This window comes from Pipistrellus kuhlii, unplaced genomic scaffold (assembly GCF_014108245.1).
Source record: "Pipistrellus kuhlii isolate mPipKuh1 unplaced genomic scaffold, mPipKuh1.p scaffold_m20_p_13, whole genome shotgun sequence".
Classification (NCBI taxonomy): Eukaryota; Metazoa; Chordata; class Mammalia; order Chiroptera; family Vespertilionidae; genus Pipistrellus; species Pipistrellus kuhlii.
The window spans coordinates 6,480,038-6,496,524 of NW_023425438.1; the positions used below are offsets into that span (position 1 = coordinate 6,480,038).

The 16,487-nt window shown below is 42.6% G+C and overlaps 1 protein-coding gene across 8 annotated transcripts in view; it reads right to left on the minus strand.

Moving 5' to 3' along the window:
• Nucleotides 1-12,949, minus strand: part of ATAD2B (ATPase family AAA domain containing 2B) — a 103,619-nt gene extending 90,670 nt beyond the window's left edge. For 4 of the 8 annotated variants that reach the window (XR_004987331.2, XM_036434707.2, XM_036434706.2 and 1 more), the window contains exon 1: nucleotides 12,260-12,947. Coding sequence is in view for 7 of the 8 variants with exons in the window: in XM_036434707.2 (XP_036290600.1) it covers nucleotides 12,260-12,469 (210 nt within the window). In the remaining variant the exon portion in view is untranslated. Of the gene's footprint in view, nucleotides 1-12,259 lie in introns of all 8 variants that reach the window. The other 4 variants (XM_045580500.1, XM_036434708.2, XM_036434713.2 and 1 more) reach the window with 3 other exon arrangements.
• Nucleotides 12,950-16,487: the final 3,538 nt, after the last annotated feature.

Genomic DNA, 16,487 nt, shown 5'->3' on the forward strand with positions numbered 1-16,487 from the left:
CCTAACCGCTGTACTGACTATAGTGCTTCTCTTATGGAAGGGTTTCAATCTTTACTTGGCTCTGTAACAGAAACCTCAGAATAAATAGCATTACAAAGAGATCCCTCCCTCTAAGGAAATCTAGAGACTTAAGTAAAGCAAATGAACAAGATGTACATATGTGCAAAGTGATTACTTCAGCACCATTTTATTAACTTCAAGCTTTGGGAAAGCTTTTACCTACAAAACTGATACTAAAAGCTTACCTTTAATAGGATAATCATAGATTCAACTTTAACTTTTTCATCTTCAAAGAATTTTACTAGTTAATTACAACCTAATCCTTTGAGGAAAGGCGTTACTAGTTTCAAGCCAAAAAATTTAAGAGAGATTTTGCAATCTACCCACAGTCATTTAGCAATCTGTCAGAGTCATTTCAATCCATGAAAAAAAAAGGCATCTCAGACTAAGGGAATAATTTCACTTAACAAACGTTTATTGAGAACCTACTGTGTATATAAGACATGGGACCAGTGGGAAAATAAGATTTAAGACCTATCTGAACTCAATATACAATTTATGGGTTTCACAAAAAGTCACAGTGATGATATATAGCATATTATATTAAGTACTAAAACTATACAATTCTCTGAAAGCAAAAAATTAAAAATAAGGACTGCTAGTAGAGATGAAGGAAAACACCATAAATAATGTGGACTTTATTTCATAACATAATGATGGAGCGAATGGTCAGAGGAACTATAGATAGTACTATACCACTAGTAACAGTGTCAAATGCTACGAAAGTAAAAGTACAATGAAAAGATAGTCATCCAACCTAAGTGACTTTTTTCTCTAAACTCTAATCTTCTAAAATAGATAATTTTTCCAACTTGAAAAAATCATTTTCTCCTCAAGTCTCATCAACTACCACAAATACTGACCACTATTCTACCACAAATCACATACAATTAGACAAAAGACCTTGAAAACAATGAAACAGAAAATTTTATGGTAGGTTTTCAGGGAAGGCTTCATGTCCAGATCAGAATTTGTCAGAAATCCAGAGCCCGGACTTTAATGAAAGACTAAAAGAATATTTCCAAACATAGTATTAAAAAATGAGAAACTGAAGGAAACAAATAAATTAGCAGGCCACTAAATTAATTCAAGACTTGATGGTGGCCTCATCTAGAATTATAAAAGGAGAAAATAAGAAATTGATTCCAGAAAGCAAAATAACTAAGATTTTGGTGAAACCTCTATTCAAATTAAGACAATAAGGCAAGTATAAAAAGTGGTTGATGATTTTTAGTGGGTGTAGGGAAAAGGCAGGGGACAAATGTTTAAGGAAGAAGTGTAAGGCTGAATTCTGATTTTTAAAGTTAGGTTTAGAATTCTAGCCCAAAATCTAGGGAGATGTCTATCAGGTTATAGGAAATGCAGCTCTGAGTAAGATGAGGACTAGAGATATGAAATGGTAATAAAAGAATCATAGGTAATATAAGAATGAAAAAACAAAAAGGCAAAATCTTTTAAAATGCTGACATTAAAGGGCTGAGCAGAAAGGATCTCATATAAACTAAAGAAAAATAGTGTCTCACTAAAACAGGGAGAAGAGAAATTTGCTCCAAAAAGACCAAACAGAAGAACTATAAACCTGTGCACTGGTAATCTACTAAGTAAATTAGTCACTGTACCTTATGATACGACAATTTCTGCAAAATGATGACTGGAAATCACTAGATGAAGAACCGGGTGGTAAGAAAGTATAGGTGATGACCACAGAGTTAGTTTTAGAGGAAGTCTCAGAATTAAGACAATAAAAAAGGTCTAAGGAGGTCACAAAGTCAAAGAAGTCAGGAAAGGATTTCCTTTTGGAAAAGGTAAGATGGCCTGGTTTCTTGTAAACTGAAGAAAATGAGTCAAAAAAGAGATTAAAATAAAATTAAATTTTAAAGAGAAAGATAACTGATGTAAAAAAGATCCTAGGAGAGACAGGAAAAAGAATGAGGAACACTGACCCCAGGCTAGATCAGAAAGTATATGGGTGCAATCAATGTTTCCCAATTTCCTTTATAGAACAGCCTTTTTTAAAAAATAAGCATTCCTGTTGAAAGCTCAGAAGTAGTCAATCTCTTTTTCTTTCATTTGTAAAACGAATGCACAGAGGCAGCAGTTACCATGACTGCAGAAAACGAAACTCTCACTGCTACTTATTTACTCAGGGCCAGTACTATTCTACAAAGTCCTAAAACTCAAGGACACACAATGTCCTCAATTTTCCTCAAATATCACAAGAGTACTGGCTTACTAGTTTAATATATCTAAACAATCATTATTAAAGAATATAGAAAGGGAAAAAATACAAAGAAATAAGCTTAGGCATTGTAAAAAGGTAAAAATAGACCATTATAATTTAAAATGCATTTTTCTTCCTGATAATTTTTTTAATCTGAAAATATCACATAGTTAAAATGAGAGACAGGCAGGCAGGCAGACACAATGTGAGCACTGAAAAATGCCAGGCTTAAAAGTTTGACAGAACCAGTCTTATACTACAGCACTACCATTGTAATTCAAAAATTTACCTCATAAAATTGTTAGAAGAACCAGGTGATGAAGTTATAAATAGATAACCTCAAATAAAGAAACTTGTTTCAAGGCTTTGTAGGATTAATAGTACCTCGTAAGTTTATTAATTATCTTTAGTGATTCATTCCTTCCACAAAGAAAATGCATTAAGCACCTATTATTGTGTAAGATAGTTAAAGCCTAACTCCTTAAATCAACCAGTAAAAGTTATAAAAACTTAGGGTGCTTAGAGTATTGGGGAGTAGGTACATACTGCTTTAATAGTATAATTTGGTAAAACCTGTAAAAATTTAAAATACATATATCATTAATCCAATAATTCCACTTCACCTTAAAGAGAAAGATCACTTCCTACTACATTATAATATTAAAAACAGAGAGGCGCCCTGGCCAGATGGTCCTATACACAAAAGGCTGTAGGTTTGATTCCCAGTCAGGGCACACACCTAGGTTGTGGGTACAGGAGGCAACCAGTCAATGTTTCTCTCTGACTCTAAAATCAAAAAATATATCCTTGGGTGAAGATAAAAAATAAAAAAATATGCGGGCAACCTATACAGAGAACGGCCAAAAGACTGGATCACAGAACGATACAACAAAATATTAGAAAGCCATTAAGAAAAATAGATACTGCCGAAACCGGTTTGGCTCAGTGGTAGAGCGTCTGTCTGCGGACTGAGGGGTCCCGGGTTCAATTCCGGTCAGGGGCATGTATGTTGGTTGCGGGCACATCCCCGGTAGGGGGTGTGCAAGAGGCAGCTGGTCCATGTTTCTCTCTCATCGACGTTTCTAGCTCTATCTCTCTCCCTTCCTCTCTGTAAAAATCAATAAAATATATTTAATTAAAAAAAAAAAGAAGAAGAAGAAGAAGAAGAAAAATGGATACTTAAGAATGTTGCCGAAACCGGTTTGGCTCAGCGGTAGAGCGTCGGCCTGCGGACTGAGGGGTCCCGGGTTCGATTCCGGTCAAGGGATGTACGTTGGTTGCGGGCACATCCCCAGTAGGGGGTGTGCAAGAAGCAGCTGGTCGATGTTTCTCTCTCCTCGACGTTTCTAGCTCTCTATCCCTCTCTCCTCCTCTCTGTAAAAATTCAATAAAATATATTAAAAAAAAAAAAAAAAGAATGTATACAACACACCAAATCCGGTTTGGCTCAGTGGATAAAGCATCAGCCTATGGACTGAAGGGTCCCAGGCTCGATTCCAGGCAAGGGCACATGCCTGGATTTCTGAGGTGTGCAGGAGACAGCTGATCAATGATTCTCTTTCATCACTGATGTTTCTATCTCTTTCTCCTTCTCCCTTCCTCTCTGAAATCAATAAGATATATATTTTTTAATTAACTTAAGTAGTATATAGAATATGATTCTATTTCTGTCAAAAATATACACATATAAATACAGACATGTGTGCAATAGTCTAAAAAGATATACACCAGTTTTAACAGTGTTTATCCCTAGGAAGAACAAACTGGAGGAATTAAGGGAACAGGGGAACATCCTTTTTTTTTTTTTTTATGAACGTCCATATTGTTTGAAATATTTATTTTTTTAAATATATTTCACTGATTTTTTACAGAGAGAAAGGGAGTGCAATAGTCAGAAACATCAATGAGAGAGAAACATCGATCAGTTGCTTCCTGCACACCCCCCACTGGGGATGTGCCTGCAACCAAAGTACATGCCCTTGACCAGAATCGAACCTGGAATTCTGTGTGTGTGTGTGTGTGTGTGTGTATGTGTATATATATATATATTTAATACATATTTTATTGATTTCAGAGAGGAAGCGAGAAGAGAAACATCAATGATGAGAGAGAATCATTTATCTGCTGCCTTTTGCACATCCCCTATTGGGGATCAAGCTTGCAGCCCAGGCATGTGCCGTTGGCTGGAACTGAACCTGGGAACTTTCAGTCCACTGACACTCTATCCATTGAACCAAACCAGCTAGGGCAGAATTTTGTATATTTTTAATTGCTCTTCTTTGATTACTAATGAGTATAAACAACTCTTAATGTCACAATCATGGAAATAATATGGCATTGCCACAAAAATTAGTATTTTCTAATTTAAATAAATAAAATAGAATTAGTATTTTTTAATTTCCTCACTTCTGAAATGCTTATTGATATTTTTTGCCCATTTTTCTATTTTGTGCTGGTTTTGCTATATTTTCTTATTTTCCAGAAGTATTTTTTATCAGGGACTTAAAATTATATGAGTGTACAGGGCCACAATGTAAACAGTATCCCTTACTATGAAACAAGAAAGCGTGAAAGTTACTGATCTTGCCCAGCCAGTGTAGCTCAGTGGTTGAGTTTTGACCTAGGAACCAGGAGGTCACAGTTTCATTCCTGGTCAGGGCACATGCCCAGGTTGAGGGTGCAAGAGGCAGCCAATCAATGATTCTCTCTCATCACTGATGTTTCCATCTTTCTTTCCTTCTCCCTTCCTCTCTGAAATCAATAAAAAAAAAATTCCAAATCTTGGCAGGGTTTGAAGATATAGGAACCTGTATATACTACTCCTAGAAGTTTAAACTAGAGCTATTTTTTTTAATCCCCACCGAGGATATTTCTCCATTGATTTTGAGAGAGAGGGAACGACAGAGATAAACAGCAATGTCAGAGAAAATTGGTTGCCTCCTGCATGAGCCTTGGCCAGGGCCAGGGCCGGAGCCTGCAACAGAAGTACATGCCCTTCACTGTAATAGAACCAGAGACCCTTTTGTCCGCAGGCCGATGCTCTATCCACTGAGCCAAACTGGCTAAGGTGAGGCTTTATATATTTTAAGTACATGAATGCTCTACTTCATTCCTGAGTATCTCATATTCCCAAACCAAAACCCCAAAGGACACTGTCTGAGGATACTATTTGCAGCATATAACTCCAAGAGGAGTTGCACAGACTAAGTATGAATGGTGCCTCTTGACTGCTGCAACATGGCAGCCCTAGAAGAGTGAACCAAAGAGACTAAAATACTTGCCCACATGGCACTTACATTTTAATATTGTAGCTGCCCAATAAATATTTGTTAAATATAAGAACAAAGTAAAAAAGCAACACCCATCACCAAAAGTTAGGCTTAATCGCCTCCCAAGTACCTGTCTGGCAAGTTTAGAGAACATATTTTATGAGTATCTGAAGCCCCACTGCTTCAGAGATCCCGATATGGGTCCAAGAATACAGACACCAACTAATAATACTAAAGATGTTTAATTCACCAATATCTATCTTCATACGTAAATATGCCATATAACGTCTTTTCAAAATGTTTCAAGTATGAACATTTTTCTCAAATGGAAAACATGTGCATACCTCAGAGGTAAATAATTCCCAGAGCATAAAAGAAAATGTACACACTGATAAATCAGTATCACCAAGCAGAGGGAAAGATGGTAGCAAAGTACACCTCTATTGGAGACCACAAGCCCCAAACTAGTCTCTTTAGAGGGATTTTTTTTCCCCAAGCCATTTTTAAAATATTGGGAAGCAAGGATATTGCTAAATGATCTCACAATATGCCTGCTCCTCTCCCTACACCCACCCCCAGAAATCAAGCAGCAAGCAATTACTGAAAATCGCTGCTCTATATTTCATATCCCTACAGGCTACTGTTCCCACTTTCACTCCCAATGCAATCCTAGACACAACTCCAGATAGTCTAGTAAAAATCTGTCTATGCACAGCATGCACAGTATTCTCTGACTATACAACAGCTGCCTTCTTCACTTTTTCAAGTATTTGTCCACTGACTGGACAGCATCAAAGAGTAGTGACAAATACACATGAGACCGTGATATACAAGTGGAGAAGACAGAACTAGATTTAGGTATTATCCCTACTACTTGGCCTTCTACTGGCCACTGAACCAGAACTAGATTTAGATATTACCTATTTGACCTTCTACTGGCCATTTAATCTCTTCAGCAACTCAATTTCCTTAGCTGCAAAATAGGAGTACCCATTCATCTGTCTTACAGGGTTGTTGCATGGATTAAATGAAACAGCATTAACCTTGGCATGATTTACTCCTCTCCTTATTAGGTTACCACCAAATGGTCAGACAGGCAAAATGCGGTAAGTAAAATGAAGATTGTCCATATAAAGATAATTTAAAATGAGGCACACTTGTCATTCGCTCAAAAACTACTGAACAATATCTAGCAGGCACTACTGTAGGCCCTCAGGATACAGCTGTGATCATGACAATCTCTGTTTTTTATTGATTTTTTTTCAGAGAGAGGGAGAGGGAGAGAGCAACTCTGATGTGAGAGTGAAACATCAATCAGCTGCCTCCTGCACGACACCTCCCTCAAGAAAACCCCACATACCGTATTTTTCGGACCATAAGACGCTCTGGACCATAAGACGCACCAGTTTTTAGAGAAGGGAAATGAAGAAAAAAAGATTCTGAAACAAATAGTGTCCTAAAATATTTTATGTGCATTAAAACCCAACATCACAGTCATAAACACATGTAATCAACCCTGTAAACAGCAGCATTTAGAACCATTTTAGAGCCGGGCAAGCACACAGAGACCACACAAAGCAGGGCAAGTAAAAAAACTTTTTTTTTAAAGTATATGTGTAGGCTATATTTGGACCATAAGACGCAGGAACTTTTCCCCCCCACTTCTGGGGGGGAAAAAGTGCGTCTTATGGTCCGAAAAATACGGTATATGCAAAACCAACCAACTGAGCCAAGCCAGCCAGGAAGACTGTCTGTCCTTAAAGAAAATCAAAGAGCACATTCTCAAGTTGTGGGCTAGATCCCCAGAAGGGGACATACAGGAGGCAGCTAATTGATGTTTCTAATTGATGTTTCTCTCTCTTCCTCTCCCTTCCTTTCTCTAAAAGCAATAAAAACATTATTTTTTAAAAATATATCCTCAAATGAGGATTAACAAAAAAAAATACAAAATAATAATTTATCATATATATAACAACAGTGCATAGATTCCTGAAAATAGGAACTGTGTTTTATTTATCCTCTATTCTCAAAGTTTGATCATTATGATTTTCACAAATGCTCCTTACTATGCTATTTTATTCATTTAACAGATATTTATTTCTATGTGTCAGATGCTGCACCAAGCCTGGAAATACAACAATTGGGTGAAAATAAGACAGAGCCTGCTCTCATGGATCTTATAGCCAACTGTAATAAAAAGAACTAGGGAGAGGGGGGAAATGTAACCAAAGATAATAATATAATATAATATAATATAATATAATATAATATATATATATATATATATATATATATATATATATATATACATACACACTACCTGCAGATAAAACTACAATAACAATCTAAAAATGAAAAAGAAAATGAAAAAAACTGTCCTAACCGGTTTCGCTCAGTGGATAGAGCATCGGCCTGTGGACTGAAGGGTCTCAGGTTCAATTCCGGTCAAGGGCATGTACATGGTTGAGGGCACATCCCCAGTGGGGTATGTGCAGGAGGCAGCTGATGGATGTTTCTCTCTCTTTGATGTTTCTAACTCTATCCCTCTCCCTTCATCTCTGTAAAAAAAAAGGAAAAAAAAATCAATGAAATATTTTTTAAAAATGAAAAAAAAAACTAATACCAAAATAGAGTTCAAAAGAACCTGAAGTTTGTAATCTTATAACATATACTCAAAGTATTTAAAAGATAACACAAATTACAGCCTATTAACTTTAATGTGATATATTTTCTATTGTTTGATATATACCACATAAAATACTTAACTCTCTAAAAATCTCTAGCTTATATTTAAATAAAGTTAACACATTTTATGTATGGTTTTTCCCCTAACTTTGCACTTCCATAGAACTTTTTATCCAAAAAGCCTCAGTGACTCATTTTTCACAAAAAATCCTCCCCCAGGGAAGGGACATTAACAGAAATAGAAAACACTCCTGGTACAAAACTAAAAACCCAAATATCAAGAAATCAGTCCATAACACACTGAGTAATGAAACTCCATTGTGTATGTCCAAAAAGAAACGCAAATACACAACCAAAGTCGTGCAGCACTTCTCTGAAGTGAGTCCTGGAAGAGACAAGATCACTCTGTTCAGGTGCAGACAGTGGTTGGGCTCTTGAGTTCTCATAACAAGCTGTAATCCCACCACCTGTCTAGCTGGTTTCCAGAGGTTACTGGTTTATCTATGATTATGTATTTAAGAAACATGCAATCAAGGACATTTCAAAGGATGGTTAAAAGAGGGCCAGGAAAAACAATTTAGGAATTAATATGCATTCACTTCTACAGGTGTTGTTTCAGCCACGACCTAAAAAAAACCTTACGTGTATCTAGTGTTCCAACTCCTAGGAACTCCACTGCTACTATGGTTCAAAATTGTGACTGCTTACCATATTACTCAATATCACCTATATGGTATTCCATGTGAAGTTGGCATAAGGAATAATAAACATTATTACATCTCCCTCTCAGGCTTCCTTTCCATGTTTAATCCTCAACTTCAACCATTCTGTGTTATGTTGGCAAATGTACGAGTGCTGGAAAAGAATAATAATTGTAGAGTGATATTAAAGAAGGATCCACCAGTTTGGCTCAGTGGATAGAGCATTGGCCTGCAGACTTAAGGGTCCCAGGTTCAATTCCGGTCAAGGGCATGTACCTTGGTTACAGGGACATCCCCAGGGGGTGTGCAGGAGGCAGCTGATTGATGATTCTCTCTCATCGATGTTTCTAACTCTCTGTCCCTCTCTCTTCCTCTTTGTAAGAGATCCATAAGATATATTTAAAAAGTAAAAAAAAAAAAAAAAAGTAAAAGTAAAATGAAGCAAGCTTACTTATAAAGTTACTCAAAATATTTCCATCCTCTCAACTAACATGTGGACTCAGAGTCAATGACCATCTCAAAAAGTACAAAAAGCTAGTGACAAAGCCAAAAGCACCTGCAAACAAACCTGACAGAAAGATGAAAGATGAAATATTTTTCAAAGACTGCTTTCCAACTCTGTGAATGCAGTCTGCTGAGAATGACTTTGAGGTGGAGCAAATAAGTGCTAATTACTGACGGTCAGATTAACTAACCTAAAAGAGGTCAAACTTCATACACGTTAAATGAACAAACAAACAAACAAAAAAAGCCAAGTGCATGTAAGTAATTACAGGTAACTGCAAAACACCAGTCAATCTCACATTTAAGAAGTGTGGGCACAAGAAAATCACCTATGGAAAGTATCATGTTTATTTCCCCATCCTACACATACTTAGGGAAAAGCAAAACTATAAGCATAGCTCGTGGTCCGATGGTTTTTAAACCAAATGAAATGTCTTCTAGACACAGTGGATGAAGGAAGAGGGGGAAATCAGCATCAAGTATGAAGAACATAACACCAAAGTAGAGAAAGGGGAACCTCCTCAGTTATAAATCTCATAAAGCAGAATACACACGAGCAACTCCATTCCCATCAAATGAGTCTTTGCAGGCACTAGCAAATGCTGTGGACGCCACAGACACAGAAGGTGCTTTCCCCGCCCTCTGGCAAGTCCTGCACCAGAAAGGGAGAACCGGGACTGCTCAACTCGTGTAACACAAAGCCAACTTGGGAGGAAGAGCTTACCCCGCTCAAATCAATCCACTTCAGAAATACACAACGAGGAAGTGTACAACCTGCTCCCCAAATATATAACCCATAAACTTGGAAAATCAGAATCACAACGTATCCTCTTCTGAAGGACTAATCGTAGAGGATTATTAAAAATTTCTCAGAGCGAGTCATTCCATCATTCCTTCATCTACTACAGCCAGGATACAAATCCTCTTAAAACGGAAAAACAAATAGTTTCAAAGTAAATCTTCATGAGCCTGTTATCTATCATCTTTAAAACATTTTAAAAGGATTCTTGAAACAAAGTTTCATTAGCATCCTTCTAGAAAGAGCTTTAATTTATTTCATTCTAGCAATTTAAAAGCTACCCGATATTCATTTCTACATTAGATTATTGATTGCTTGCCTTTCAACATCACCATAACAGCTGCCTGACAAATTACCTCACCTCATTCCTCAGGGGGTAAGGACAGCATGATATCCATGAATTCAAAAATGCAGCCACAAACTGATCAGAGCCAGACGAGCTAATTGCATCAGATGAATTAGACACAGCTCTAATAGATGAGGCACTCACATAGCATTATACAATTAAATGCTCATACTTTAAATATTTTATTTGCCCTTAAGTGAAGACTTTCTTAAATTTATCTTCATTTTAAAATATATTTTAGCTTCAGAAAGTCAATAAGCTTGTACACGTTTGGAATAATTTCTACAGGAAGCCTAGTTTTTCAGAATAATTACTCTGAATAGTTTGCACAACTTTCAGACTTGGCTTTATTTCAACCTAAGAGATCAGCAAGCCCCCGAATTGTCCATTGAAGACAATTTTGAAAATATCTTCCAGGTTCTTGCAAAATAAAAGCCAAAAGTATTTTCCAAAGATATAGTAAATATACTTCAAAATTATACCGTAAACTATGCGTTGTATTTACCTCCGCTCATTCTGATTTGGGCCAGAGAGGGAGCGTGAGATACAGAGGGAAAAGTCACTGAGATACAGAGGGGGGAAAGCACCTATTTAAGCCATAATCCTGTAGAAAAAAATAAAACATTGCTTTTCTCCCAAGAAGAATTAACAAAAACGGGGGTGGATGCAAAGGCACATTTCAAGTGAATAGCACTTCCCAGCCAAATTACCCTCGGTAAACCAACCTCTTTCTGGACAAAAACAAGACTCTTGCCTGAATCTGACCGATCTCATCACATACAAACGTGCCGATTCCTCCAAAGCGACCCCACAGAGTGTGCTATACCTTAGAGTTGTATACACTGTATTAAAATGTCAACCACTCAAAAACAGAAAAACTAAATCCACGGCCTTCTTCAACTAACCACTTTGGCAACAGTGACAAGGACGGAAACTAACGACCCTCTTAACAAAATAATAAAAATAAAAAATAAAGTGCAGACATCCAAGAAAACATCCACTTCGCAGAGGACTACCTTCCTCGGGCCGGGCAGGCAACCCTTCTCGGACCCAAAGCCCGAACTCGAACCCGGGTCCGCGGGCGGGCGGACCCTCCGGCTCCGGGACCCGGGACCTGGGACCCGGGACCCGGCCCGACCCCTCCCGCCGGAGAGGCGGCGGCGGCGGCGCGGGGTGTGTGTTGAAAGTTGGTGTCCGGGCGGCAGCCGCAAACTTTTCTCCGCGTCCGAGCACCGCCTCGCCGGCGGGAACCACCGCCAACGGGCGGGCCGGGGGCCGGGGGCCGGGGGCCGGGGGCCGGGGGCCGGGGGCCGGGCCGCCGCTGCGGGGGCTGACACCGCGGAGAACTTTCCCTTCGCCCCGGCCCCGGCCCCCGGGACGCCGGCCCGGCCCCCGGCCCCCGGCGCGCGCTCCCCTCCCGGCGGGACAGGGCCCGGCCCCCGGCGCCCCGGAGCCGCCCCGGGCCCCGCGCGGCGCCCACACAAAGGCGCGGCCGGCGGGGCTGCCGCGGCCCTGCCCGCGCCGGTGCCGGTGCCGGTGCCGGTGCCGCCCCGCGCCGCGCCGCGCCGCGCTCGGCCGCCGGGAGGCAGCTCCGCGGAGGCTCCCGCCCGCCCCGCAGACAAAGCCCGGCCGCGGGGCCGCGGGGACCAGGACGCGGGCCGCGCGCGCGCTTACCCGGGCCTCGTCCGCAGCGCCGCCGGCGCCGCCTCCCCCGCCGGCCTTGGCGGCCGGGCAGCTGGCGGCGCGGGTCTTGGAGGAGCGGGTCCGAGAGGAGATGAAATGGCTGCTGCCTCCCGTCGCCCCGGCCTCGGCGCCGGCTCCGGGCCCGGGCCCAGGCGACTTGGACCCGAGAAGGCGCAGAGAGCTCTTCCGGGTGTTCACCATGGTCCGGCCAGCAGGACGGGTCCCAGCGCGCCCGCCGCCGCCGCGCCCGGGGAGCCGTGCACGGCGGCCCGCCGGCCGGGCGTCAGGGCCCGGGGAGCCGGGCCGGGAGACGAGCCCGGACGCCGCAGGAGCGCAGGCGAGGACGACAGGCGACAGCAGGGCGGGCGACGCGCAGTCGACGGGAGAAGGCGAGCGGCGAGGAGGCGGGAGCAGCGCGCCAGGCAGGCAGGCAGCCGGCTGAGCCCTCCACCCGCTTCGCCCTCCTCAGCGGGAGCCGAGCGGAGCCGCCATGTCTGCCCCTTTCTCTCCCGTGCTCGCTCTCGAGCTCCGTGCGTCAGGGGCTCCGGCGCCGCAGGGCCGACGAGGCCGCTTCCGGCCGTGACCGCTGCGGGGCGCTGCAGGCACGGGCAGCCCTTTCCCTCGCCGGCTGCTCTCCGGCGGCCCCGCCCCTCCCGGCAGGCCCCGCCCAGCGGCGTGATGTCAGCTCGGCGGCCAGGGGAAGGGCGCTCTGGGCTCCGCCGACTCTATGGTTGGCGGGTCTGGCCAGCCCTCCGAGAAGGGGGATGGGAAACCCCCTTCCCCGCGAAGGCGCGCGGGCCGAGCCCTCACCCCCCGCCGGGCCGAGCGCCCCGGCGACCCCGCCATCGCCCCGGGGGGCCGGGTCTGAGCGCGGAGCCCGGGCGGGGGGGTGGAGGGGAAGGTGCCTGGGGACGAGGTCGCGGTGACCTGCGTTAGAATCTCAGAGATACCGAGGGCGGGACACGCTGAACTTGGGTCACACTTCGCATGGCTGTAAAAATGAGTGACAGGTGTGATCAAACAGATCTGTTCGGTATCTGGCACACTGTAAGCTTTAAAAAAAAAAAGAAAGAAAGAAAGAACAAATACTAGAACCCTGCTCTTTAAACAACGCAAGGCAGGGTCTTTTTCTTTTCTTCTTTCTTTTTTTAATTTTTTTTTTTATTTAAAAAAAGAAAAGAAAAAGAAATACTAGAACCCTGCTCTTTAAACAACGCAAGGCAGGGTCTCTTTCTTCTTTCTTTTTTAATATATTTTATTGATTTAAAAAAAAATCCTAGAACCCTGCGCTTTAAACAACGCAAGGCAGGCTCTTTTTCTTTTCTTCTTTTCTTTTTTTTTTTTAATATATTTTATTGATTTTAAAAAAAAAGAAAAAGAAAAAGAAATACTAGAACCCTGCTCTTTAAACAACGAAAGGCAGGGTCTTTTTTTTTTCTTTCTTTCTTTTTTTTTTTAACAGAGAGGAAGAGAGAGGGATAGTTAGAAACATCCATGAGAATCATGGATCAGCTGCCTCCTGCACACCCCCTACTGAGGATGTGCCGGCAACCAAGATACATGCCCTTGACCGGAATCGAACCCCGGACCCTCCTGTCCGCAGGCGGACGCTCTATCCACCGAGCCAAACCGGTTTCAGCCGCAGAGACTTTTTCTATTTACACCCCGCCCCGCCCCCAGGCAGAGGTGAGGCGGAGTCACAAAGAATGCACTGGTCCTACTAAGCGCCTCCTTCACCGCTGCCTCAGCCCACCCTGCCCTCGCAAGAATGAAGAACACAAAAAGCTGAACCCAAAGAGGTTTAAGTTGTGATTTAACTTCCAAAGGAAGAGATTAAAGCACACGATTACTGGGGGGGGGGGGGGGGGGGGGGGAGAAGCTCTGCTGTAGTGATTGTGTTATTTCAAAAATTCTCAGCACCTTAGCGATAGAGTCTATCCTGTTTCTACACTAAAGAAGAACTGAAGACTCATGGAAAGTCCTGTAGAGATCGCCAAGCTGCTGCAGCCTTGGAGTTTTCTAGCCATCCAACCTCCCAGTGACCCTGGGAACGGACAGCTTTTCCATTTGGGGAGCAGTGCAGGTTCCAGGAAAGCAGACTGATTTGCATACCACACCCTCCTCTAGACTCCACCCACAATTTAAAAGTCTGGCTTCTCCTGGGAGTGGAGATCTTGTAATGGCACCAGACCTGGGCTCTTCTGTAAAGTTAGCTATGATCATTGAGCAGAGGAAAAAAAAAAAAACAACTGTATCATTTCCTGCAAAACACTGTAAGTATTACAGAAGTGTCCGGAAGGCTCCTCAAGGCATACCACCCACCCTAGCGCCAGGAGCATCAGGTCCCTGTCAGTGTGTGTCCAGCCTCCTCACTTCTGTCAGTGTGGCCCCTGCTCAGGCACCACACCAATTTGCCACCCAGGCCTACATTGGGTCGACCCAAGGCTCAATACTTTACCCTGAATACCCATCGAGTCCTACCAAGATCAGCCAGCGTCTCTACTTGTGTTTGTGAGCATCAGGGTGAAGAGGTCATGGCTGTCTTTTCCTGGCCCCGAGTTCTTCATAATGGGCTCTGATGAGCTTCTTTCTTACCCTCTCAAAACTCCTTAGCCAACAGCTTCCTCTGCCAGCGCTCACGGAAGCAGGTTTTTCTCTGGGGAACCTGTCTCAGTGTTGACGGCACTGTTGTAGTCTCCCAAAGTCTGCCCTATTTTTTAATTCTTTTTGTTTCGTTTTTGTATTCCTCACCTGAGAATATGTTTTTTATTGATTTCAGGGAGAAAGAAAGGGAGCGGGAGAAAGAGAGAGACATTGATGTGGGAGAGCAACATCGATCAGTTGCCTCCCATATGCACCCCAACCAGGGATGGAATCCCCAACCTGGGTAGGTGCCCTGACCAGGAATAGAACCTGCAACCTTTCGATGTGAAGGACAACCTTCCAACCAATTGAGCGACACTGGCCAGAGCTATTTTTTAATCCTTTATTTTTGGGAAAGCAATTTTGGTATTTGGGAGAGTTCAGGGGCCTACCTTCTGCAGTCACCAAGAAAGAGATCATTCTGAAGCTACTCTTTGAGTAATATTTTCTCTGACTTTATTTCTAAAAATGATTTGAAATAATGAAAAGTATCCTGAAGAAGTGTGTGGTATGCAAATTATCATACAAAGGCTTTGGGTGCTTTCCTTCTTTGTTTTGTTTCTGTGTTGGTTTGTTTTTGCAGTCCTAGCTAGAGAAAGCCAGGTTCTGAGTTGAGGTACTATAATTTATACCATTTTTAAAAATATATTTTTATTATTGATTTCAGAGCGGAAGGGAGGGGGAGAGAGAGGGAGAGAGAGAGAGAAACGATGAGAGAGAACCATTGATCGGCTGCCTCCTGCATTCCCCACATTGGGGATTATGCCCACAAACCTAGGCACGTGCCCTGATTGGGAATCAAACTGTACCCTCCTGGTCCATAGGTCCACGCTCAACAACCGGTCATGCCAGCTGGCCATTTATTAACAACAAATATTTACTCTAAACCCAATTGGTGTTAAGCACTACACATCAGCTAGGAATAGGGAGGGTTTTTTTTTAAACAACAACATAGCTCTGGCCCTCAAAGAACTCACAGACAAGAAGGGAACAAAGGAGATGAGCTAGGGCCAGTAAGCTGCAGCATGATGTTTTAAGGAAGAATGAGGTAGAGACCTCTAATTCAAGCAGGGATGTTCGGGGAAGCCCCTGAGCAGTAATGACTCCTGAGACGTATCTTGAACCACAAAGTGGAAAAAGGAAACGTTATGGACAAAAGAAAGGAAGACTTGAAAGAGAGGTGGAAGCCTTGCTTGTTTTTCACAAGATGACCTGCCTTGCTTTCTCACACCTTCTTATAATCTTCCTTAAATTCATTCCCTCCTTAATTTTAAATGCAGAAAGGAAGCTGCAACCTGCCATTCTGCAGAGCTTTTGAGTTCTTGCTTCCCAGCAATTGTCAGTTAAGCTCAAATAAACTCATAAAAATTCTCTACAGGTTTGGACGTTTTTTTTATATTGACAGCATGATATTTAAATAAATGGGATAGGCCGAAACCGGTTTGGCTCAGTGGATAGAGCGTCGGCCTGCGGACTAAAAGGTCCCAGGTTCGATTCTGGTCAAGGACATGTACCTTGGTTGCGGGCACATCCCCAGTGGGGGTTGTGCAGGAGGCAGCTGATCGATGTCTCTCTC